Genomic DNA, 23,844 nt, shown 5'->3' with positions numbered 1-23,844 from the left:
TAGAGTACCCATGAAGGCCCCAGGATAGTAGAGGCAGAGAAATCAAGTTTGTGTGCAAGCCTCAGATGCTGAGGTGGAAATGGTGGAAACAGTGGACAGAGGTGCAGAGTTTGGGGGTACTCTAGAGCAGCAATAATGGAAAAAGTACCTGTGGTGGGAAAACCTCTCCACTTGACCTAGATAGCTAGCATCACCACTAAATGGATGCCAGAGATAAAGCACTTCAGTCCCTAATGTCCTGGCGGAGAATGAAAGGAAGTATAGAAGGATGAGGTCACCCAAACAGAGTAGGCCAAGAAAAAACAAGTAACCAGAAAAGGACTTCCCTGGTGGCTCAGTGGTTAAGAATCCACCTGCCAACGCAGGGGACACGGGTTCGAGCCCTGGTCCAGGAAGATCCCACATGCCGCGGAGCAACTAAGCCCGTGCGCCACAACTACTGAGCCTGCGCTCTAGAGCTTGTGAGCCACAACTATTGAGCCTGTGCACCACAACTACTGAAGCCCGCGTGCCTGGAGCCTGTGCTCCGCAACAAGAGAAGCCCCCGCTCGCCGCAACTAGACCACACGCAGCAACGAAGACCCAACGCGGCCAAAAAAAAAAAAAAAGTAACCAGAGGGAGGTGGGGCAAAGGCATATGCTGTGCCTGGAGTCTGGAACTGGCCCAGGAGGCAGCAGATGTGGGAACAGGCTGTGATGGGTGACCGGTCAGGGTCAGGCCAGTTTGTGCGATTCCCAATACTTGGGTTAGAGTGAAGGAATGAGGGGTCTGTTTCTAAATGGAAAAAGTTGGAGTCTGGCTGGGTGAAGGACAGAGGTATGAGTGGCATCCTCAGGCACCAGGTGGCCAGTCCGATTGGTGCTTTCAACTGTCTGAAGTGCTCAGCCGAGACCAAAGACGCAGTGCGGTCAGTTCTGCCGTCCTGGTGGGGCTTGTGGTGAGCCTCCTACTGCCTGCTCCAACCAATCAACAACCCACAGCCGCTCTCTTCTCACAGGTGGGAGGCCTCAGGACAAGCAGACCAGGCCCGAGGGACAGGAAAGAGGCTTTTCCTTTACAGATGTTCTCAGCCAACTATTTTCATCAGTACTGCAAAGTGTGCACAAACACTGGCATTCCTCAGTCCAGCAGAGCTGTTGAGGCCCCTCTGCAGCAGGGAAGTTGAACTAAGGGCACCACAGGCATTCCTAGCACTGGGAACCATGATGCTAAAGGCTTGTCCAGGGTCTGAGTGCTTCGGTCCAGGTGGGAAGGGATGTGCCCCAAGGACATAAGCCACAGTGACCAAGCCCTGGCCGACTGGTTGCCATAACTTTTCCCTTCACAGAGGGGGGACAAGGTTAGAGAAGTTAAAGGACTTGCTCAAACACTACTCTTAACTACCTTTCAAAATCAATATGGCAGGGAGTTAGGAGCTACAGATGGAGAAAGTGAATTTGAACCCACCTCCAGTGAAGTCACAAGGACCTAGGTACCTGCTCTCCACAGCTTCACTACTGCCTCCATTTCTTCCTAAGCAGGAAGGGCAGGAGGAAGACATGACAGTTCCCACATTTTCTCTGCCCAGGAAGCTGGCAGCTGGGGTGAGGCTGAGCCCTTTTGGTTACTATCTGAACCAGACAGCTCCAGGAAGTCCCTTCTTTCCCTGGAACCAGCAGCTATGTCACATCTGGGTTTATAACGCTTTATTAGGATTCATGTCCCAAACAAGGTAGGAAGCAGCGGCAAGAGGGGTTCAGATAGAGGGACGAGGAGGGAACACCAGGCTTGGATAGCTGGGCCGATGACAGAGGCCAAATGGGAGCCCTGGGCTGGAAGGGGTCTGGAGAGGGGGCCTGGGGTCAGTCTGTAGGAGAGGACAGGGGTCAGCGGATGGTGTATCGTACATAGGGGACCTCAACGTCCTCACCGCTCTCGTCGTTGCAGCACAGCTCAAGCACCAGGGCCCGCACATGGCGGCCCAGCTTTCGCTTCGACACACGGCTTACGATCTCTGTCATCCTGGGGGCGGGGAAGCAGAGAGTCAGGGAGGCAAAAAGTAAGTGAAGAGGGGCAGGTAGCTGAGGGCAGAGGAGGTGAAGGGCAGTGAGCAGGAGTGGGACAGCTGCAAGTTGAGGCTCCCCACTACCCAACTCACGGCTGATCCAACCGTTCCTTGAGCTTGGCAGCTGGCATGAAGAAGGAGTAGAGCATAGACACACCCTGGGACAGCATGGTGATCTCCAGCTTATGCTCTGTCTGGAGGAGAAGGGGGAGGACAGCAGTGTCACGGGGGTGGACAGGCCAGCCAGTCACCTGCACACTCCGCCCCCAGTGGGGTGAGAGAGAGAAAGGGGTCTCACCTTGAAGTAGTCAAGGAACTGTTTGAGGGTCATCTCCTCACCATTAGACTGCAGCCCCTGTACCTCAAAGCGATCCCACAACGTCCACTCTTGGTTATAGTACTGTGGAACAAGGAGCAGGCCAATGGGATGGGGGCCACCAGAGGGCGCAGCCCCGTCAGTCTCCCCCTCCACTCATGCAGACATGCTAAGTCAGATCACAAGTCTCTTCTGTCCAAAACTTTCTCATGGCTTTTGTCTTGCCTTGAGTAAAGACTGAAACCCTTATGATAATGGAGATAAGGCCTTAAGTCACTGGAATCCTATTCTCTTCTCCTCATTTCCTATCCCCTCATCCTCTCACTCACTCTGCTCTAACGACTTCTTCCTCAAACATGCCAGGCACACTCCTACCTCAGTACCCTCGCAGAGACTGGCCCCTCTGTCTGGAATGCCTTCCCGGCAAATCCTTCATGGCCTGTCTCCTCACCTCCTCCAAGTCTGGACTCACATGTCATCTTCTCTGTAAGGCCACTCCTGATTATCCCACATCTAAAATCCCAAACCCATCCCCTCACCACCTGGTACTCTCAAGTTCTCCTTATCCTGTTCTTTTTCTGGGGTTCCAAAATCATTTATTGTGTTACTCTATTTCAAGAATATAACCTTAGCACCTGTAAGAGTACCTAGCACGCAGTAGGTGCTCAGTAAATATCTGAGTGAATGAAGAAGCAAGCAAAAGCACTTAGCATACTAAGCACCCAATAAATTTTGGGTGCTACTATTGTGCAGTTATTAATCATAATCTAATATTCAAATATCTTTTCTGAGGGCTTCCACAAGCAGAATCAGACCGGTACTTAGCACATAGAAAATACTAAAAAAAAAAATATGATGAGTGAATAAATGAACAAGGGGATACACAAAAGGAACAGGTACACACTGACAGAAACCCTCTCCTGGTGACAGGCTATGAAGCAAACTAGAGCCAGCTCTACAGAGAAACACCCACCCACAAATCCACTTCCCCTGATGCAGGCCCTCACCTGATGACGGGGTGCTGCAAGGGGTTCAGAGAAGCCAAAGAAAGGCAGAGCCAAATTGAGGAAACCATTCTTATAGGAGTCAAGCTGTCGGTGCCCCTGCACCACCTTGTACAGCTCTAGACACACAAGGCCAACCACGGCTGCTGTGGTCGTGGCAATGGCCGGGATGATCTTTCCTGCAATCAACTTGCTCTGTAAGGAAGGAAAGGATCAAGGAAGGAAGTTAAGGGTAGAAGAAGCTCATATTCTACAGAAGGGATAGAATGTGGGCAACTGCAGCCTGGGAGGGGGTGAAACGTCAAGTCTAGATTTGCCTCACCTTGTGCCGGTCTGCAGGGGGAATGTCATAGTTCTCTGCCCGGAGGTTGGATGCAGCCACAATGAAATCCATATGGAAGTTGCTGTCATCATCCTTTTATGAGTGAGAGGTTAAGGGAGGAGGGTGGGGAGACAATAAGGAGAGGATCAGAGGAGGAAGAGGATTCCTGGCCTCCAGGGACACAAGTATCGTCCACTGCAATTACCTGCTGGGCTCTCAGATCACAAAGGCATGGCTGGGAACATCTATTCGTTCAGGGCCACGTAGCAGGCCTGTGATCCAATCCCACAAAGGCCTGGGGCTGCCTCTAGATCCCCAGAACCTGTTCTGTCCAGCCCATCTGTGCTTAGCCCATCCCCACTGCCTGCCCAGGGCCCCCACCCAGCACCTTCTCGAAGTCAATGGGGTACATCTTGAACCCAGGGAGCTTTTCTGGACTGGGCAGTGTGGCCTTGAGCTCCTCCAGACGACTGTCATCTGCAGGGAGAGAGGGACACCGTCAACCCTTTAGACCCCAGGCCAGGGTCTGAGGTAGAAACAGGAGCCCAGGTGGGGCAAAAGGTGTTTAGGTAGATAAAGGATTTGAAAAGGAAAGACATCCTGGGAGAGAGGAGGAGCAATGGGGAGAGAGAGAGCAGGACAACAGAGTACAAACCTGAATAAGATGGGGGGCAGGGGGCAGGTATATCAAGAGAGAGGTATCTCTAGAGACTCTAAGGAACTGAAAATGAAGACTTTAGGAGAAAGTGGGGATGGACAGATCAGGATGGGAGAGCTGTAGATCTCAGGAAGAATGATGCAGAGAGAAGTGGGGAGACATAAGAGGATACAGGGGAAAAAGGCAGGGGAAGATATATAGAGGGGAGGTTGGGAGAAATATGCAGATGTGGATATAGAGGTTAAGATATTGGGGGACAGAATATATGAAGAGTGGAGAATAGGGGCATATACAGAGGATGAGATAGGTGAGAAAAAATTTTATACACATGATAGATACATCTTATATATACCCTATATACGCTGTGTGTGTATGTGTGTGTGTGTATATATATATACACAATGTTTATATACATTTTACATACACCTTGCATACGTTTTATATACATTTTATACATATTACACACAGATACATACGTGTGCATGTATATGAGGAACAAGATGGAGGAAATACACAGAGAGGAACATGACGGATATATATTTGGGGAGGAAGATGGGGACATGGGGGAAAATAAAAACAGCCACATTCATTCATTTGTATGTTGTGTATGGCTGCTTTTGTGCTTCAGTTGCAGAGGTGATAACTGCAGACACTATATGGCCTGCAAAGCCTAGAAGAGTCACTGTTTGGCCCTTTACCCCTGATATACAGCATGAGCTGGGGGAAAGAGATGGAGAGAGATGGGGAACTGGGGCGGAGATATGGAGAGGGAGATGAGGAAAACTTTGGAGAGCAATACCATGGCAAAGATGCACACAGAGGAAAATGGCGGTGGGAAGATGGGGCAGATACCAAGGGAGCGAGACCACTGGTGGAAATCACACCCTCCAGGTAAACAGATCAAGAAGAAACAGAGAAAAGTTGTTCTTTCCAAGGGAAACACACACAGAGCAAGACAAACAAACAGCTAGTTCTCCTGAGGGCCAGAGAGTGGGGAGGAGGAGGCAGGAGGGATAGAATTTAACCCAACCGACCCTCATTTCAGAGCAAGGGAGGCTCAAAGGAAGGTGTGGGGAAGCCTTAGGCCAGGGGTTGCAGAGCAGTGCCGGGGGCAGAGAAGGCTGGACTGGGCAGGGGACAAGTTGGGGTGGTGACTCCTGGCCGACTGGCCAAACATCCTCACCAACAGAGGCATTGGCGCTCTGTAGCTCCTGGTCAGAGACATGGATCTTGACGCCGGACTTGGGGGTAAACTCGGGGACCTGCACAGACTGTAGGAGCGTTGCCACGGCAGCTCGGTCCTGAGAGCCTGTCAGCCCGTAGGTCTGGGCAAACAGGTTGGCAGCAGCCATCACGTAGTCCAGATGCAGAGGCTGGGAGAAGGCAGGGCCCAGAACGGTGAGCACGTCCACCCTCGCCTGGGGAGTCTCGGCCTCCTTCCCACCCACGCACCCTCCACCTGACCCTAAGAGGCCCCAAGGAGGAGACTTACATTGTTGACATCAAAGGTGAGCGGGTGTGGACAGCGTTTGGGCCCAGACCAGAATGGAGCTCCCGAGCTTGTGAGCTAAGGAAGTAGAGAGAATTTTGAGGAGCAGGACCTGAGATTGGAGGCCTCTCTAACAATTCTAACTTCTCACCTTGGCCCTGGATGTGCCCTGACTCACTATTCCTGGCTGGGCACGCGCAGGGGGCTAGAATCGATCATGAACAGCCCAGACTGTAGGGTCCTGTAGATGGAAGTGCTGATGCCAGGCTGAATGAAACAGGGGCGCCTCACTGAAAAAAACTCCTGGCACTCACTCTGTGCAAGCCACACAGCCATTTAACAAACTCTTATGAATTGCTAGGCACTGTACTAAGTTAATATTAATAAATACCAATAAATCCTCACAAAAACCCTCATGAGGTAGATTATTGTTATCTCTACTGATGAGGAAACTGAAGTACAGACAGAAGGTATGTGACTCGCCCAAGTGCAAATGGAGCTGGGATTTGAACCGCCACTGATTCCTGAGCTCTTAACTCCAAAATTTCTCCACTATGATCCTTACAGTGCTGGGAGGTGGGTGAGTCAGCCCACACCACAGGTAAGGGAAACAGAAATGAAGTCTCTTGCTCAAAGGAAAGGGAACAGCAAAAATAGGTCAAGTTTAATCATTCGTGTGAGACCCCCATGCCTTGGGGCATCTGCCACAGCTGGACTAATGACCGAGAAGAGCCACACGGAGAGCTCACAGCAGGCTCCTGTTTCTAGGAAACGCATCCCGCCAAATGGACCTGGCAAGTGGGCGTTACCTGGTCGGGAGGGAAGTTGTGCAGCAGCTGCCGGATGTTGTTAGAGTACTGGGTGTGCCAGTGGTGGCAGGCCCAGGCCACACAGTCGGCCCAGGTCTGTGGCCGCTGCAGCACCAGGCTGCGCTGCACGGCCTCCAGCACCTCCAGGGGTTGGGTGCCCGCCAGCCGCAGGGTCCGCTCCACAAACTTGGGGTCTCTATCAGGAATTGGAGGGGTCAAAGGGGCAGGATTACACAGCGGCCCCAAGAGTGGGCTCCAGGGCAACCCTACTTTCTCCACGGAAAGCTAGTCCTGATCCCCAGTGGAATGAGGCCCCAGCATTCACTGACTCATTTGAGAAGTGTGCCTGGTGCTGGGTGTCACACTGGTGAGAAAAGCAGACAGGATGCCCTGGCTGGAGGGCAGGGGGTGGGGTGAGGGGGCATTTGGTTACTTACGTGAGGTACTGGTTGACGTTTTCTGCCGGCTGCTTGAAGAGGCCTTCAAACTCGTCTCTAGCCCACTGCAGACAGAGCAAACAGATTACAGGGGGCGATGGTTGACAAAATGGGCTTCTGAAGGCATTAGAAAGACCATCAGTGAACAAATCAAACAGGATGAACAAAGCTGCTCTGGGAGAAGGTAAGCCCCGCAACCACTGTTCCCAACCTTCCCCACTCCACCACCCCCAGCACCTCAATTTGAAAAACCAATGAACTTGATCTGGACAGCGGTTACACTAGTGAATGCGTGAAAAAAATTAAGTTCTGTGTACCTTACGTGAGGTATGTCATGCCTCAATAAAAAAGAAACAATTCAATTATGTGTATTTTTAAATTACATTACATATTTAAAATTACGATCCTATACAGACCCTGAGGACTCAGCAGCAAACTGGACAGAGGCTCTGCCCTCTGAGAACTCCTAGAACAGTAAGTGCTGTCATTGGTGAGGGGGTTTGGAGGATATAGATGTTAGAGATCAAAACCAGCTCTGCTACACAGTATCTAGCTTTGCGACTTCAGGGACACACAGTAACACTTAACTCTGTGCCCACCTTTCCGAAACAGATACTGTAACAGTAATATGTACCTCACGGGTTGCAAGTATGTATATATTTAAAGTTTATTTAAAACAGCACCAGATACATAGTGAATGCTAAATGCTTTACAACCCCATGAAGTATATACCACTGTCACCTCCATTTCATCAGAGGCATGGAGAGGCTAAGTCCAAGGTCACTCATGCCCTAGTGAGTCTGTGGTGGGTGCACAAATACAAAGACACCCAGTCTGGAACTGCAGGGGCAGAAGGGAAAGTGATAGAGGGAACTGGTTTTTTCCCCCTCCCTATTTTGTTCCCACCCCCCCATACTTTTACTAAACATTCTGAATGGTTTGCTCTCAAAGACTGTAATAAGAATCATCTGATAACACAATGGTTATCCTTACGTTCTGGTCTGTAGGCCTAGGTGCTGGACAACCTAGATATGTTCGCTTTGTAAAAAACTCGGCCAGATAATATGTGCACTGTTCTGTATTCTGTATGTATATGCATCACGCAAACAAAATCAACCTGGAAAACCAGCTGTTAAACCCATTTTGAGCAACAGCAGGGGAAACCTGTATATGGACTGAGTATTAGAGACAAATAAGTAACTAGGAGAGACAGTAAGAATAACCATTAACTTTGTTCAGCATGAAGGTGGTGTTTTGGTTAGACACGGCAGTTCTCACCTGGGGGCAGTTCTCACCTGGGAGAGATTTTGCCCCCAGGGGACATCCAGCAATGTCTGAAGACATTTTTAGTTGCCACAAATGGAAGGGGGTGCTATTGGCATCTAGTGGGTAGAAGCCAGGGATTCTGCTAAACATCCTACAGTGCTCAGGATGCCCCCATGACAAAGAGATATCGGGCCCCAACTGTCACCAGTGCTGAGGTTGAGACCCTGTTATGTGCGAATATAACCTCCCTTTGAAGAAGCAGAGGGAGTGAAGCATTGTGATGGCCACGATATACTTCACCCAAAGAAGAAAAAGCCACATGAATCTAAGAAGAGAATGTGGCAAAACGTTAACATATGTTAAATCTAAGAGTATTTGAGTGTTCCCCACACTATTCTCTGTATCTGTCTAAACGGTGAAAAGTTTTCAAAACAAAAGTTAAAAAAAAAAAAAGAATGAATCATTCTAGAAACCAAGGTTGCACGATAGAAAGTAAGAGAGGAAGGTTTAAAGAAAAAGCACAGGGGCCAGTGGCCGCGAGGCCGGGTGCCTGCCCCCTGCCCTCTCCCCTCATGCTGATCACCTGCAGGGTGTGCTCGATGGCATTGGGGAAGTTCTTCAGTGTGCAGATGGGGATGGACTTTTCAGGCGGGTCCTGGCTGGAGCTGTATGATTCTGTCAGGAAGGGGATCACCACCTGCACATTGCCCTTGGTGCCCAGTGTGCCTGACTCCAGCAGTGGCTTACGGTAGTACACGCAGCGGCGGTCCATGTACATGCCTGAGGGGCGGGGGGTCACGACAAAACGTGAGTGCCAGGAAATGAACATCAGGAGACGGGAAGACAGGCACCTCCAAGAGACACACACACACACACACATGCACCCACGCAACTTGGCCCTTGACCTCCTCACCCGCCTCCAAACTCACGGGCATCCACATTATCCAGGGCGTTGGCCACACCATCCAGGTTTTGGAAGAAATCGTCATCATAGATGCGCTCGGTGTCAGGGCCTACACGGTTCTGGTGGCTTGTCACTCGGATGTGCGGATTCATCTGGTGCACAGCTGCAGCAGCTGTGTCAGACTTTAACTTCTGGGGGGGGCAAGGGTAGGAATGGGGGAACAGAACTCAGTTATTCATGCATGTACCAGCGAACCTCCACAGAGCTGTCCTCCTGAAGGCTGGCTTATTTAATGCTGGGAAGAACCAAGCCCTGAGTTCAGGAGGCTCCCTGGTTTGGCAGGAGACAGTCCGTGACAGTACCACATGGCTAGGGCTGTGACGGATATGGCAGGGGCTCAGTGAAAAGGGAAGCAGTGCACAGACAGGCTGGAGACAATAGGCCAGCCATATGTTCTTCTGCCTACCCAACTTCCATTGTTCTTTCAGTTAACGGCACCCAGGGCTGGGGAACATTCCCCCCAAACAAAACAGAATCTTAGCACATAGACAAGGAGGATCCTTTCAAAGTCCAAATCAGGTCACGTCCCTCCTCTGCTGAAAACCCTCCCTTGGCTCCCACCTCCACTGAAGGCAGAATGAGTTGGCCCCCATTTCCTCTAGCTCATCTCCTATTACCCTCCCACCTCAGGATCTTGGCCTGGAGCACTCTTCCCCAGAAGAAGGGACTCTACTCCCTCACGCCCTCCAAGTCGGCAGAAATGAGCCCTTCCTTAACCACTGTAATCAAAACTGCAAACCGATCTCCCTGGCCTGCCCACTTCCTTCATCTTGTTTTTGTTGTTCCCTCTGCACAGCACTTATGGACGTTAACTATAAACTTCGCTATTGTACTGTGCTTACTGTTTACTGTCTGTCCCCGCCCACTAAAATCTTCGTTTCCTTGGTGTACTGCAAGTACCTAGAACAGAACCTACTCAATAACTACTTGGTGAATAAATGAATGAACAAAAGGGGAATCGATCCTGGCCAGGCAACAATGACACTGTCCCCTACAGAAGGCTTCCTAACTAGATCACCGTATAACCCAGCTTCTATCTGTGCAGAGAAGAGTGAACCTAGCACAAGTGCTCTCCTAGGAAAGAGGCCTGCTGGCCAGGTTGGCCCTTGGCTGGAGTCTGGGAACCTGGATTTCTGGAGGGTTCTTGCCATTCAGTACCTGGTAAGGGCTGCTCACTGTGCCTAGACTGCTTATGCAAACCGTGTGGTTTATGCTGAACTCCTGCTCTCCTTCTGGGAGTCTGGAATTTGGGGACACTCCCAGAAGAGGGTGCCTATGTGACCAGCCCACAGTAAAAACCCTGGGTACTGTGTCTCTAACGAGCTTCCCTGGTTGGCAACATTTCACATGTTGTTGCAACTCGCTACTAGGGGAATTACACATGTCCTGTGCGACTCCACTGGGAGAGGAGTCTTGGAAACTTGTGCCTGGTCTCCCCCAGACATCGCCCCATGAGCCACTTCCCTTTGCTGATTTTGTTATGCATTCTTTTGCCGGAAGAAATCGTTAACTGTGAGTACAACTACATGCTGAGTACTGCTGAGTCCTAGGGGGCTAGTGAATCATTGAACTTGGGACCCCCAACACACTGTCCCAACCAGCACTCGTAAGAAGTCAAGGAAAAAGAAAAAAAAAAAAGGAGATAAAAAACGGTAGATTCGATGGAAGGGTACTCAATGTTTGTTGAACGAGTGACAGAGAGGTGGTGAAGGAAAGAAAAAGGTGGTAAAGCCCCTTTTCCAAGAAGAATGAGAACAAAAGAGGAAAACAAGATGACAAAGTCCCACCTCCTACCCCCACCGCTCTCACCGTGACGTCCCAGGGCCGGAACAGAAACTGTCTGTTCAGATTTGACTTCTCAATGGTGTCCATGTCTGTGACGACAATTTCTCCTCCCTCCCCACAGCCCAGCCCAATCATGGCAAAGTTCTTGAGCAGTTCACAGCCAATGGCCCCTGCGCCCACCTAGAAGACAGCCAAGAAGAGAGACAGAGGCTAGTCAGGGTGATGCAGGTCAGTGTGAAGTCACTCATCACTCCTCTCACTCTCACTCCCATTGAAGACAGCAAGAGAGGGGAGAGGTGTGTCTAGTGCCACATCCTCAAGTGCCAGGGCTATGAGAAATAACTCAGGCATCTGAGGGAGGAGGCACAAGATGGTGGAAACAGAAGGACACACCAGGCTTTCCCTCAAGATAAAAGAAAATGGCAAAAGTCATGCGGTAGAGATATAAGAACCAAAAGACCCGCCCTCAGGAGGCAGAAGGAGACCCCGTAAGAGGTAGCCAGAGGCCACAGGAGATGAAGAAAGTGGCTGTCCCAGTGGATCACTCACCAGGAAGTACTTCTGCTTGCCCAACTTCTCTTGCAGGTATGAGCCAAATACAGCTACCTGCCCATCATAACGGTTCTGGCGCTGAGGAATGCAAAGGGAGAAGGGTCAGAGAGAGGCCTCACCAGAAATGCCCCCAATGACATCTCCCCCAGGGCCCCACTCACATACCGGGAGGCACTTGTCCTCCGTGAGAGCCTCTTTGTCCTCGGGGAGACACTCCAGTGCATCAAAGTACAGCCACTGCATGATGGGCATAAACTTCCCGGAGCAAGCCTGGGGATTGGGCAGGACAGGGGAAGTGGTGAGTGGTTAACTGGGGCCTGACACAGATGGACAAGCGATGGAATCAGGGAGGTGTCTGGCCCACCCCAACCCTGTCCTTCTCTATCTGTGCTGACCTTCATGACCTCCTGGGCAGCTAGACCCCCGATGAAGGCATTTATGGGTGCCAGATCCCCAGCAGCCACATATGCCAGCTTTCGGATGAGGTCCTCATCCAGGCTGTCCTGCTGCACCGCTGGCAGGGCTCGAGCATTCACAGCCTGGGCCAAGGTCACCAGCTCTGTGGCATCCTCCTGGTGAGGCAGAAGGAACCAAGAGCGTGCCTGTGAGGCCACTGTGGGGGTGGGGGGGCTAGGTAGAGAGGCACTGTGGGCCTTCGATGCCAAGGTCATCTGCCCTGGCTGGCTCACCCACCTACCCACCTCATTGCGGGGCCGAGGGGGCCGGCCATGCTGAGCACAGAACTGGTGCAGGGCCTGGAAGCCAATGTGCAGCTGGGTGGGGCGGGAAAACTTGGCGAAGTCCGTCATCACGAAGTCAGGCTCTGCCAGGGAGGCCAGCAAGGATTTCTGTGGGGGGCAGAGCATCAGAACCAGAAGAGTAGAATGGAGAACCTGGAAATGCCTGGCACCACCCCCAGAGCCCACTACTCCCCACACTCACAAAGCTGATCTTCTTGGGTACTTTGACCTGGCTGACGATGCCTCCACGGATATAATCAGAGAAGCTGGAGGTGTCACAGATGCTAAAGGTGTAAGGACCTAGGGTAGACAGGGAAACTGTCATGCTACCCACCCTCCCTAAAACCCACACCACCCACAAGATGAGGAAAAATCCATCCCTGACCCAGCCCAGACATCAGGAGTGATCGATTCCACTCGAACTTCACAAACCATCTACCCTCTAGCCCAGCTTAGAGCCCATGGGACCCTGTGTCCCTGACCCCAAGTCTACACTAGAAGACATTCTCTGCTCCCTGTCCGAATCCAGTCAGACACGAGTGGATCCTCTGATCTGCTTTGTTCAAACACCAGAGACCTTTTCCCCCTCAGTGCAGATACCAGGAGCCTCTTGTAGGAACAGCTCAAACACGAGACAGCACTTCTCCCCCACGTCCCCAGCTCTGGGTGGACCCCAGGGGACTCTGTCTCTGGTTCATCTCAGACACCCAGGATGTGTCTCCCCTCACGCAGAGTCCAGGGAAACACCTCCTATCTCCCCTGATTCCCCATGGCCCTAGCTCACCCAGGACTTTGATTTCCATGGGCTGACTTCCGTTGAGTTCAATCATGCCCTGTACTTCCGAAAAGGAGACAAAGTCGCCACTCTCAAAGCCATGCCGGGCCTCATCCAGACAGGTAACCACACCGGGGTTGTCCTGGTTAAAGGAGGAGTACCTCAGAGGCAGGCCCAGGGTACCAGAAGCAGACAGGAAAGCCTGCCGCCCATCTGCCTCCCAGGACCCCTGAGGCTGCCCTCCTCACCTTGGTGACCATAGAAACCATAGCACTGAGCGGCTGCTCCCCATTGGAATCTGTGAGGATCATTTCCTCTCCAAAGTCACAGAAAAGCTGCCTGTAGAGGGAAGCAACAGGGCTGATGCTCGAGTCCCATGCGCTCAGGGACCCCACGTGTCCCTCAAGATGCAGCAAGTACTTGCTGAGCAAGTTCAGCCCATCACTGCTGGGAATCAGATGGCACTCATGCTACATGGGGTGAGGTAAAGACACAACATCCAAAACCCAAGGGGCTGAGGGGGGCTGAGGGCAGTCAGAGGTTGGGGGTCTTTTCCTGGGCATGGCAGGGGTCAGGGGAAAAGGGTGGGGGCACTCACCCAAACAGGCCCCGTGTGTCTGCCACCACCAGCTTGATGCCATGGCTGTGACAGAACTCACCCACCCGCAGCTGGTCCTCCAGGGGGGTGTTGGTGAGGACCACCACCTGTGGAGAGGTGGCAGCTCAGGCGAGGGCCCAGCACCAGGGGAAAGGGGAAAGGGGAAGATGGTGGAGGAAGGCTGGTGCGAGGCCTCAGGGAGTCCTTAAGGCTTTGCTGGTTCAGCTCTCTATCACAAATACAAAGTATCTACCATGTATCAGATTCAGCCCAGGCGAAACTCAGTGAAGGGAAATGTGAATCCCTAAACTATGGCAGGCAAGGTAAAGAGGCAGCTGGGAGGACAGAGTTTGGACAACAGCTGACTCCTTCATTTGCCAACACCCACTGCTGCCTGCCTACAACCCTGCCATGCCCTGCGAGACACAGAAGTAAAACTTCGTCCTCAGCCAAAGTCTGAGCTCACTCCTACCACACCCACTTGCTCCCAATTCTCAAGACAACACCTGCTCAGCCATGATCCTTGGGACTTTGCTCTCTGCCTGAATGCCCACCCATTCCATCAGGGTGAGCTCCCACAGCTATATCAGGGTTCGGCAGCAGTGTCCTGGCTTGCTGGGACACCCCAGGGCACAATCTCAGCTCCCACAGCTCCTCTTTCCAGCCCAGGGTTTTTATTTAACAAAAAACCAGCTGCTATTCTAAGTGCTTAGCCCTCACAAAATCTTTATGAAGTCGGCATTACTACCATTCCCGTGTCTACAAACAGACAAAAGGCAGGCACAGGAGACTCAGTGATCTGCCCAAGGTCACACTAGTACAATGAGAGACTTGTGCCAAGGCAGTTTGGCTCCAGTCTATGCACTATGCTGTCCTGTCTGCTGGCTCACATCTTCCCCCTGAAGAGGCAGGTCCAGCGTCTAAAGCCTGCCCGCATCCCCTAGCTGCAGCCTCAGCATGAAACCTGGCACCCGGGCTAGCCCATTAAATATTGATCAAATGAATAAACCAGAGATGGGCTCTGAGAGAACTGGGCAGGAGGTCGGGCGGTGGCCCAAGGTACCTGGAAGTCACTGAGGAAGTCCTCTACGAGGGGTCCAGTATAGGCGCTGACAGGCACGTAGCTGTTGAGCTCAGCCAGGTGGGGCTGGGAGACCTCAGCCCGGTTTTTCCCAATGTCCTCCTCCCGCAGGTAGAACTGCAAAGGGGAATGAGGAAAGAAATGAACTGGCTGTGTAGCCCGGGGGATGGGGTCTCGGCAGAGAAGGGCGATGGGAAGAGGTACCTGGGAGGAGAGGTCGGCCCACTGGGCAGTGCCCTGGTCATGCAGAGTGACGGCCTTGACCCCACCAAGGATGATGTTCTTAGCAATCTCCACGCCCAGGCCCCGCAGGCCTGATACCAGTACGCTGGACGTCTGGAGCCGCTTCATTGCCTCGTGGCCCAACACATACCTGCCAGGTTAGGGGGCGTCTCGGGTCAGGGCCAGGCCCTTCTGACCCTATCCACTCAGTGCCCCCTCCCACCTCACAGTCCAACCTCGGCCCCACTTACAGCTGCCGGGAGTAAAGTCCCTCATCTATGTCTGCTTCACTGCCGTTCTTCGCCATTCCCTAGAGATGGAGGGGAAGAACGGGTTCAGGGAGACATGCAGGAGGAGGGGAGGGACAGATGGGACAGCGATAGAGAAGACTTTCCCACCCACCACCCCGCCTGCCAGTCTCCAGGAAGAAGACACTCACGTTGGTTGGCACCGAGGGCACTTCGGACAACACGGAGTGGGCAGGGGAACAGTTAGAACCCGGCTTTGGATCAGGCCCGGACACGCGACGTTTCTTGGACAGCGGCGAGCCGGACATCTGGAAGGAAAAAAAGAGATCAGAGGTGAGCCTAGGGCACGTGGGTGTTCCTGTTGGTTAGTGGTAATTGTGGGGAAAGGGAAGACGTAAGGGCTAATATCCCCATTTTACAGAAAAGGAGACAGGTACAGAGAGGTGAGGTGACTTGCCCAGGGTCACACAGCTGTCAGAGCTAAGATCTGAACCCAGGTGGTCTGGCTTGCAATCCATGCTGCTAACCACTAGGCCATTCGCCTTTCTCCCCAGCCCAGCATAATGAGGGAGAGACTCCAATCCTGTGGGGGGAAAGGAGTGAAAAGAATGTACTTGTGGGGAAGTCAGAGAAAGGATGTAGCTTCAGGTCAGACCCTGCCACTCCTTGACAGTCATCATTTAACCCCTATGGGCTCGGTTCCCTTGCCTGTAAAACAGGGGTGAGAATACCACCTACCTACCCCATGGAGCTGCTGAGGTGATGGGATATAACAGAGACCAGACAGCCTGTTACAGAGCAGGTAGGCAATAGCAAGCAGCCCTTCTCCTCTCCCTTAACCCCCTTAACCCCAGTGACAGGGGTTCGAGAGGGAAACGCGGCTTGGCCATCCATCAGGGTGGCATGATGGCAGGAGATACCGTGCCGAGAACTCAGTTCCCAGAGGGGCTCACGGAGGAGAGTTTCACAGAGTCCAACCCGCTCCCCACCACCCCCAGGTCTGGGAGGCGAAAACACCCAGGGCCAATAAAAGAGGTCGCAGGGAGAGAGAAAACACACACTTCCCAAGCCTTGTCTGCGTGTGGAGTCCCTTAAACAGGTCAACAATAATGATAAACGAATATTTATTAGGAGTCCTCCCTGAGCCAAATGTCAAACACAGATCACTTTACGATCTGTGCCTCACTCTGTCCTCAGGGCACCCCTGTGGGGTTTGGACTACTATCAGTAACACTCCCAACTCATACTGGAGGAAAAGAAATTCACTCAGGGAAGTTTGGTGACTTGACCGAGGTTCCCACAAAGAGAGTGGCCAAGCTGGAACCACCCGGGGATCTGCTGACCCTGAGGCCCAGGCTGCTTCCTGATGTTATAGCGTTTCATCCCCTCAACGGTCCTGACCCTGCAAGGCAGGGCCGAGTGTCCTTGCCAGACAAATGGAAAAACCTGAGCTCATGAGGACTAGGTCGCAGAGACAGAACAATGCAGGCTGCTGTGGAAGTGAAATTGGGGCGGGGGGTGACTGGATCCAGACACTGGAGACGATAGGACCCCCAATCACTCCCCCTCACCCCCAATGCTCCTCTGAGCCTCTGTTCTCCTACACTGAGCCTTTTCTGACACCCAATCACACCAAGTACCCCCACTGTACCTAAGATTCCATCTTGGCGCTTGTCACATGCTAGCACTAAACAAGATGACAGGAGCTCCCTACCATCTACCAAGAGCTTACTGCCTGTCAATCTCAGAGTAAAGGGCTTTGTATAATCCTAACAATGCCCATGAACCAGATAACCTTATACCCATGTCACAAATAAGAAAACAAAGGCTCAGAGAACTCCAGTCACTTGCCCAGAGTCATGCAGCTGGTGCTGGACTGCTTGCCAATGCCTCCTGGGGGAACAGAGTCAGGACCCAGCTCAGGGCCCAGCCCACAGGAGGCAGGAGGCTGGCTAGGTCCAAGTCATCTAGCTGAACTGCTGGGAATGCTAAGAACCAACTTGGGTAGAAGAGGCTTGGTGAGTTAGTAGGGAGACCAAGGCAAATCATATTTTTCCATTTACTGACTTCCTGACGCGCAATAGGTATCTCATTTCCTCTGAGCCCCCTTTTTCTTTCCCCCAAAGCAAGGGCAAACAGAAATATCCTCAAGGGGCTGCTAGGGAGGTTAAAAAAGTCAAGGTCTGTGGTCAGAACTCAGCAACTTAAGGACATAAGCTCCTCCCTGGGCACCTGCAGAGGCCTCCACTACTTAGTTATCACCTTGCCTTGTCACTGATTTGGTTGTTTGGGACACACCATCTTCCCACTTCCGAAATCAGAGATGATCCAGGGCCAGAGAGATCTCTGCTGTCTGGACCTTTGACATCTGGACCCCTAATGCTGGCAGCAAGGGTCTAAGCAGGTTTTGGTTGATGGTCTGAGAGTGGATTTCAATCGCAGAGATTTGGAACAGGCCAGTCTCAAGGCAAGCAGAAGGGGTCTGGGGCAGAAACCCCAGAGAGGAGCTAAGATCCTCCACCCCCAGCATAAATTCGAAACCTTTCTCTCTCAACACATGCTCAGGCCCCAATTAGAACACATATACTATCAATTGTTCAGCAAAGTTGAACTGAGGCTTAGAGAGTTTCAGAACTTGCCTGAGGTCTCCAATCTGCTGATTTTGAAGCCTGAGCATTGTCTACCACTCAAACCAGAGAAGAAGGTTTGAGGTAGGAGTCCTGGAGCAGGTTTGAGAGAGGGTAGACACAGGGTCAAGTTATCAGGATGGAGAGAAGCTAGGGCACAGGATGCTGGGGCCTGTCAAGCCTCCAAGGAGGGATTAACTGAGAAGTCCCTGGGAATATAAAAGAGTCAGGAGATGGTTGTCTGAGCCCTTGGAGGCTCAGAGGGAGATGGGAAAGGGGATGTTAGAAGCCCTGGGGGGCAGGAGGGGTGGTGCTGGGCAAGGTTGTTAAGACTCATATCTGGGTCCTTGGAAAAGGAGCTTTTAGGAAAGGGCCAGGAAGTTGCACCGGAGGCCCCAGCAGCTGCACAGGGAATGGGTGGGGGACTCTGCAGCCCAAGGAGGCTGTGGGAAGACGCTGGGGTCTGGGGGTGGGGGTGTTCTCCATCAGGACGATGCTGGGGTCCTGGGGGGTCTCCACTGGTGGCAGAGGGAAATCTTTGACCAAAAATAACTGGGACTTGCAGGGAAAAGGTGTCTCTGACATTGATGTCAGAGTCCCAGGAGGCTATGAGGGTGGATGCTGAGGCCCGGGGTGGGGTCGTGGAGGGATTTCTAATGGAGTACAAAGGTCTTGTGTTGATCTCTGATTGGTACGTGCTAGGTACTGCAGCTGCTCTGAGGAGTGGAAAGGGGAGGCTGAGCCCAGACAGTTCTGGCCCTAAAAACTTCAGTAAGCAGATACTGGCTAGGTCCCCAGGTGGGGTTGGGTTTCTCTGACCAATTATGTGGGACCCCATGGAGGCTCGGAGAGTAGATGCAGAGAAAGGGGTTTCCTATTCTGATGGAGAATTGGACCTGTTGTGGGAAGGGACAACTGACAATGATGTTGGGGTCCTACGAAGCTGAAAGCCTGACTGAAGATGCTGGAATCCTGAAAGGCTCTGAGGGCAGATTCTTAGGCCTGATGTGAGGTTAAGGGATCTGTGAGAGAAGCTGGAACCCTGGTTGGCTTTTGAAGGCAGAGGCTGAGTGAAGGGTGGGATTTGAGAGGCAAGACTCTGATGGAAGGGGCTAGGAGCCAACAGGGTCTGCAAGGGCAGATGCTGGCAGAGAGATCTCTGATGGAGGATTATATGTCCAAACAGTTCCTCCCTGGTGTCTGGTCCCCTGGGAGGCTCTGAGGGAAGATACTGGGGGTTATGAGTGGCTGATGGGGGAGATGCTGAGGCCTGCAAGAGGTACTCTCTGAAGAGAATACTGCGACCATAAAAAAGGGTGCATTCTCTTAAAGTAAAGGAAGTCTCTAAGGGCAGATTCTAGGAATTAAAGGAGTCTTTAAAGGTGAGCGCTAAGTGGAAACCTCTGAATAGAAATGCTGGCCCGGAGGGGTTTTGGAAGGAAGATGCTGGGCCAAGGTGGGTTGGGAGACCTCTGAGATGTGGGGGAGTGCTCTCTGACATGGAGGCCAAGCGCAAATGGCCTTTCACGGGGTCTAGACCCCTTGAAAGCTCTGAGGGCAGAGAGAGAGAGAGAGAGAGAGAAGGGCGGGGAGAGTGTGTGTGTGTGTGTGTGTGTGTGTGTGTTGGGGGGGCAGGTTCTGAAGGAAGATGCTAGAAAAGACTTAAAATGAAGCCAAATGGACCCTCCCTGAGGTCTGGCCCCTCTTGAAAGCTGCGAGGGCAAATACTGAGGAACTAGGAGTGAATGAAGAGAGATTCTGGGGAAGGTCTTTAATGACATACACTGGTAAGAGGCTTTGACCAGGAATGTCGATCCCGTAAGTCTCTATTGCTGATTGGGGGAAGTTCCGATCTGCGATGCAAGGCTCAGGATGGGGTCAGGTCACTGACTAGGAATGCTGGCCTGAGTCTCTAAAAGCAGATTCTGGGGGGTCTGACCCTAAGGTCAGATTTTGGAGCCCGAGGGACTGGGCTGGTCCCGGATGGGAAATGTCGGCCCCGCCCCAAGATCTACCCCCCCTTCTCTCCAACGATCCCTGCGTCCGAGTCATCACCGCCCGCCCCAACGTCAGCTTGGCCCTGCGCCGGCCCAAGACCCTCCAATGCTTCCCGAAGCCCCTGCCCCGGCCAAGGCGCTGAGAAAGGCCATTTGTTACCAATGCCGGTTCCCCGGGTCGCGCCGCCGCCAACTCCTCTAGGAGCCGAAGCCAAGCCCGGCCGCCACCCTCCTCCTTCTCCTCCTCCTCCTCCCTGCCGCCTGGGCCGCCTAGGATCGCCGTCGCCGCCTTCTCCTCCCCAGGCCGTAGTGGTTGTGCTCGTCCCTGCCACCTCCTTCCCCTCAGCCGCCGCCGACATAAGATGGCGGCCGCTGAGCCCGGGGCCGGAACAAAACCTTGGGCCCCACCCCCAGAAACCCGGATGCAGGCAGGCCGCGCCCGTTCATGAATCATGCATGATGGTCCCTGCCTGTCTGTGACTCCTTCGAAGGCGAATAGCTCCTCCTGGTGGCTACTGTGGCAGTAACTAGGAAAACAGGTAAAACGACATAGAGGGCACGCCCATGGAAGGTGAATAATGAATACATTGTTACAGCCAGGCTAACATGGAAACCAAGAAAGGACATCAAGTCCACACTTCCTGACCGTGAATTATGCACGAGGCCAGGTGGCTGGTTGACTAACACCCTGCAACCAGAAAGCCAATGTTAAAACATGGAAGCCACACCCCAATGCTCATGAATAATGAATATCTTGCAGCAGCCTGGAAGCCAAGGAGACCGAGGCCACATCTTATCATGAGTAATGCATGAGGCCCGGTGGGCAAGAACAAAAGAGACAAGTCCGCCCATTACTGCATCTAATACCCAGTAAGCAGGGAAATAGGGCTAACACAGGGAAAACACACTCCCCCAGCTCATGAATAATGAATGGTGATGCTGCAGCAGCCCAACCTGGAAACTCAGAGAGGTCAAGAAAGGTCCCACCCAGTTACTCATGAATTATGCATGAGATGCATGGACAGATACACTCAAGACAGCCCTCTCCAGCAAGTAGGGATTATGGTACTCCAGGTGAGGCAACTTGGTCACCCCTTCCCGTTCATGAATAATGAAAGGTGCTGCAGAAACACAGGGGAAACCCAAGGGAAGTGCAGCTGCCTCCTCCCCACCCTTAACTAACTGCACGTGAACCAGGGCTGCCTTGGTCCAACCAAATCCAGGTTTACCACATACTGTTGGCAGGTGCCTCAGTTTCTACAACTGTAAAATGGGGATAGTAGTAGAACCCATCTACATCGTAAAGGCAAAATGTGTCACTGTGAAAACCAGAGAATATGAACTATGGAATGAGCTCAGAGCAGTGCTGGCACAGGGCACTGTTAAATTTTTTAAGTATTATATATTAATTTAAAGGTGATTTGTAAATATATTTTATATTAATATAAAATTACTTATGGGTGAGGGTGTACCCAGCCACTAGAGAAACCCCCAACTTTGGACATTATCTAAAAAATAGTGCCTTGAAACACCCTTCCAGAATTACACTGGAAAACAGAGTGCTAAGGCCACCAATGTCCATTAAGTAGGTAGGACAGACTACCAGGTCACCAGAGATACGACTGTATACCAAAGCCCCAGGCACACGATAAGCACCCAGTACGATTCTGTCAAATAATAATAATAGATCACATTAACTGATCGCCCACTATGTGGTGGTTCCTGTGGTGTGTCCTTTCCATGCACTGCGCCACTGGTCTCAGGAATGCAGAGCAGGAAATCGGTTCCTTCTTGTCCTTCAGGTCTCAGCTCAAAGGTGACCTCCTTTGAGAGTTCTTAAACCCTCACAAAAATCATTTCCATCCACCGATGGCTAGCTGTGTGACTTGGGACCAGACACTTCACTTCTCTGGGCCACTGTTTCCCCACCCATAAAATGAGAACAATAGTAACCTACCTTGTGATGAAGTTTAAATGAATAAATATGTAGAAAGGTCTCAGAACAGTGCCTGGCACGTGGTGCTATATGACTAACAGTAGTAGTAGTACCATTGAATTGGGTGGATGGGAGACAGACATTATGACATTTGATGAAAACTACAGACTCTGGACTGTAGACTCAGATTCACTGACTGAGTAACCTTAGGCAAATTACTTAGTCTCCCGGTGTCCCAGTTTCCTCATCTATAAAATGGGACGATAATAACCTACCACCTAGAATTGTTGTGGGGATTAAACGGGCTAATAAAGTGCTAAATGAGTGTAAACTAATCTGATCATCATTATGCTCTTACTCATTTTTTCAGGCTCACAGAAAAATTTGCCAAAGATCACACAGCTGGCAAGGATCGATGGGACTTGAATCTAGAGCCTTTGCTAATAATCTGGGATTACTGGGCCGTAAGGAATGAACAATGAGCGAGGCCTCGTCCCTTCGCTGAGACGCAAAATTTAAATCCTGAAACCTCTAAGGGAAAGCTAATAGCGGATCATGCAGATGAAGCCGTAAAAGCTACGCCCCTCATGAATTATGCACAACGCCCCTAGAAAAGCCACAGAAAACTCGGGGTGCTACTCACCTTTACGCTTAATAATGCGATCTAATTTGCCCGGCAGACTGCAGAACGCCCCTTTCAGCACACCCCTTCAGCACGCTGATCCACCCCCTCGTGAATAATTCATACGCTGACACTTCCAACGGACCAGGTGCGAAAAAGGCAAAAATGGTCTTCCACAACAGCCCACCTCCTCACGAATGACGAATAAAGCCATGGTCTATGAAGGCCCCGTGGCACACTGTCCCCTCGGGAAGAACCTAGCATACTAGGTTCCAGTGTTACTCCCACATCCTTCCTAAAAAAACTTGTGGGCCCAGATGTGTCTAGTCTCTCCGCCTTTTATACCCAAGCGCGGTGAGACATCATAATAGAACCAGAGGTCACAAAGGCCATTCGATACGTCCACATGCCACGTCGGTCCCAAACGTTCCCACCGTCACCAGGACCTTTCCTGAAACAAGCCCCCCAAAATTCCGCCTTGAGTTCTGGAACCTCAAACTTTGCCTTTACCCTGGGGAAGCACACCAAATCCTGCCTCGTGGACAGAGTATTCATACACGAACCCTAAGGGTCTCCCCAAACATCCCCCTAAACCCTGTCTCCAAGGGGTATAAACCCTGCCTCCGAGGGACGCTCCTTAAAACAGACTCCCAAGTCCCACCCCGGAGTCCCTAAACGCCACTTGCTAAGGGTCCCCTCAAAAACAGCCACCTCTAAATGCCACACCGGGCTCAGAGCCTCTAAATATGCCCATTCGGGGATCCCCGAAATTGAGCCCCCTCCCTCAAATGCTGTCCAGGGGGTTGGGGGTACCGTGCTCCAGCTCACCCCCTGCGCCGGGCGGAAGCCTCTCCTTCCTGCTGGAGATGAGCCGAAGCCACGGGGCAACGGAAGAGCAAACCACCTCCGTCGTACAAGAAGAGCCAGAGTTTCCGCGGAGCTCGGAAGCGCGGGGCCTTGGAGGGCCCCCTGTTTGGGACGTACCACAGATGCTTAGCTAGAGGGGCGCGCCCCCTTGCTCCTGCGCCATCAGGGCCCTTGTCAGACCCAGATACCCCTATGGGTTGTGGTACTTCCCGAACGCGCGAGGCATGCTGGGGGTGGTAGTCCGGTCGGGCCGGCGCCTAGTGCACGTGGTGGGCATGAACGCCCAGGGTATGGGAAAATGTAAACCTGGGCTGTGGAGTTCCGGGAGCAGCCCTCTGGGGCGGGGGGGAGGTGTAGGAGAAGGGATCGGAACATGGGGGTACCTCCAGATGGAAAGGCACACCCATCCTACAGAGGGGAAAGCTGAGGCTCAGGTGGCCAAAGGAGTTCATTCATTTGACATTTTGGAGCTCAAGCTGTGGGC

At 52.1% G+C, this 23,844-nt stretch overlaps 1 protein-coding gene across 3 annotated transcripts; it reads right to left on the bottom strand.

The window, feature by feature from the left end:
* Positions 1 to 1,671: 1,671 nt before the first annotated feature.
* UBA1 (ubiquitin like modifier activating enzyme 1) lies at positions 1,672 to 23,474 on the bottom strand. 3 transcript variants are annotated; one of them, XM_061179501.1, is made up of 27 exons: positions 20,096 to 20,308; positions 15,769 to 15,894; positions 15,503 to 15,619; positions 15,315 to 15,373; positions 15,046 to 15,214; positions 14,824 to 14,958; positions 13,761 to 13,867; positions 13,411 to 13,501; positions 13,172 to 13,304; positions 12,590 to 12,687; positions 12,349 to 12,495; positions 12,043 to 12,219; positions 11,813 to 11,917; positions 11,645 to 11,725; positions 11,120 to 11,275; positions 9,276 to 9,441; positions 8,930 to 9,126; positions 7,081 to 7,145; positions 6,644 to 6,839; positions 5,838 to 5,912; positions 5,529 to 5,718; positions 4,076 to 4,164; positions 3,688 to 3,780; positions 3,369 to 3,560; positions 2,344 to 2,445; positions 2,139 to 2,239; positions 1,672 to 2,002 (listed from the first exon to the last, which is right to left on the bottom strand). In XM_061179501.1, exons 3-27 carry the CDS (start codon positions 15,617 to 15,619, stop codon positions 1,867 to 1,869), a joined length of 3,177 nt encoding a protein of 1,058 aa, XP_061035484.1. In that variant the 5' UTR covers positions 15,769 to 15,894; positions 20,096 to 20,308; the 3' UTR covers positions 1,672 to 1,866. The 3 variants fall into 3 exon arrangements, with proteins under 3 accessions (XP_061035484.1, XP_061035485.1, XP_061035483.1); XM_061179502.1 differs by lacking the exons at positions 15,769 to 15,894; positions 20,096 to 20,308 and adding an exon at positions 23,322 to 23,474; XM_061179500.1 differs by lacking the exon at positions 15,769 to 15,894.
* Between the last annotated feature and the right edge of the window lie 370 nt (positions 23,475 to 23,844).

Source organism: Eubalaena glacialis, chromosome X (genome assembly GCF_028564815.1).
Source record: "Eubalaena glacialis isolate mEubGla1 chromosome X, mEubGla1.1.hap2.+ XY, whole genome shotgun sequence".
NCBI classification, from domain to species: Eukaryota; Metazoa; Chordata; class Mammalia; order Artiodactyla; family Balaenidae; genus Eubalaena; species Eubalaena glacialis.
The sequence above is the reverse complement of the archived record's forward strand: the minus strand, read 5'-3'. Positions and strand labels throughout refer to the sequence as shown.

Coding starts and splice junctions, on each gene's coding strand:
- UBA1 (XM_061179502.1), bottom strand. CDS start 15,619: ATGTCCGGCTCGCCGCTGTCCAAGAAACGTCGCGTGTCCGGGCCTGAT. Junction 13,868..14,823: donor ACTTCCTCAGTGACTTCCAG/GTACCTTGGGCC, acceptor ACCTCTCCACAG/GTGGTGGTCCTCACCAACAC. Junction 3,781..4,075: donor ACCCCATTGACTTCGAGAAG/GTGCTGGGTGGG, acceptor CACTCATAAAAG/GATGATGACAGCAACTTCCA.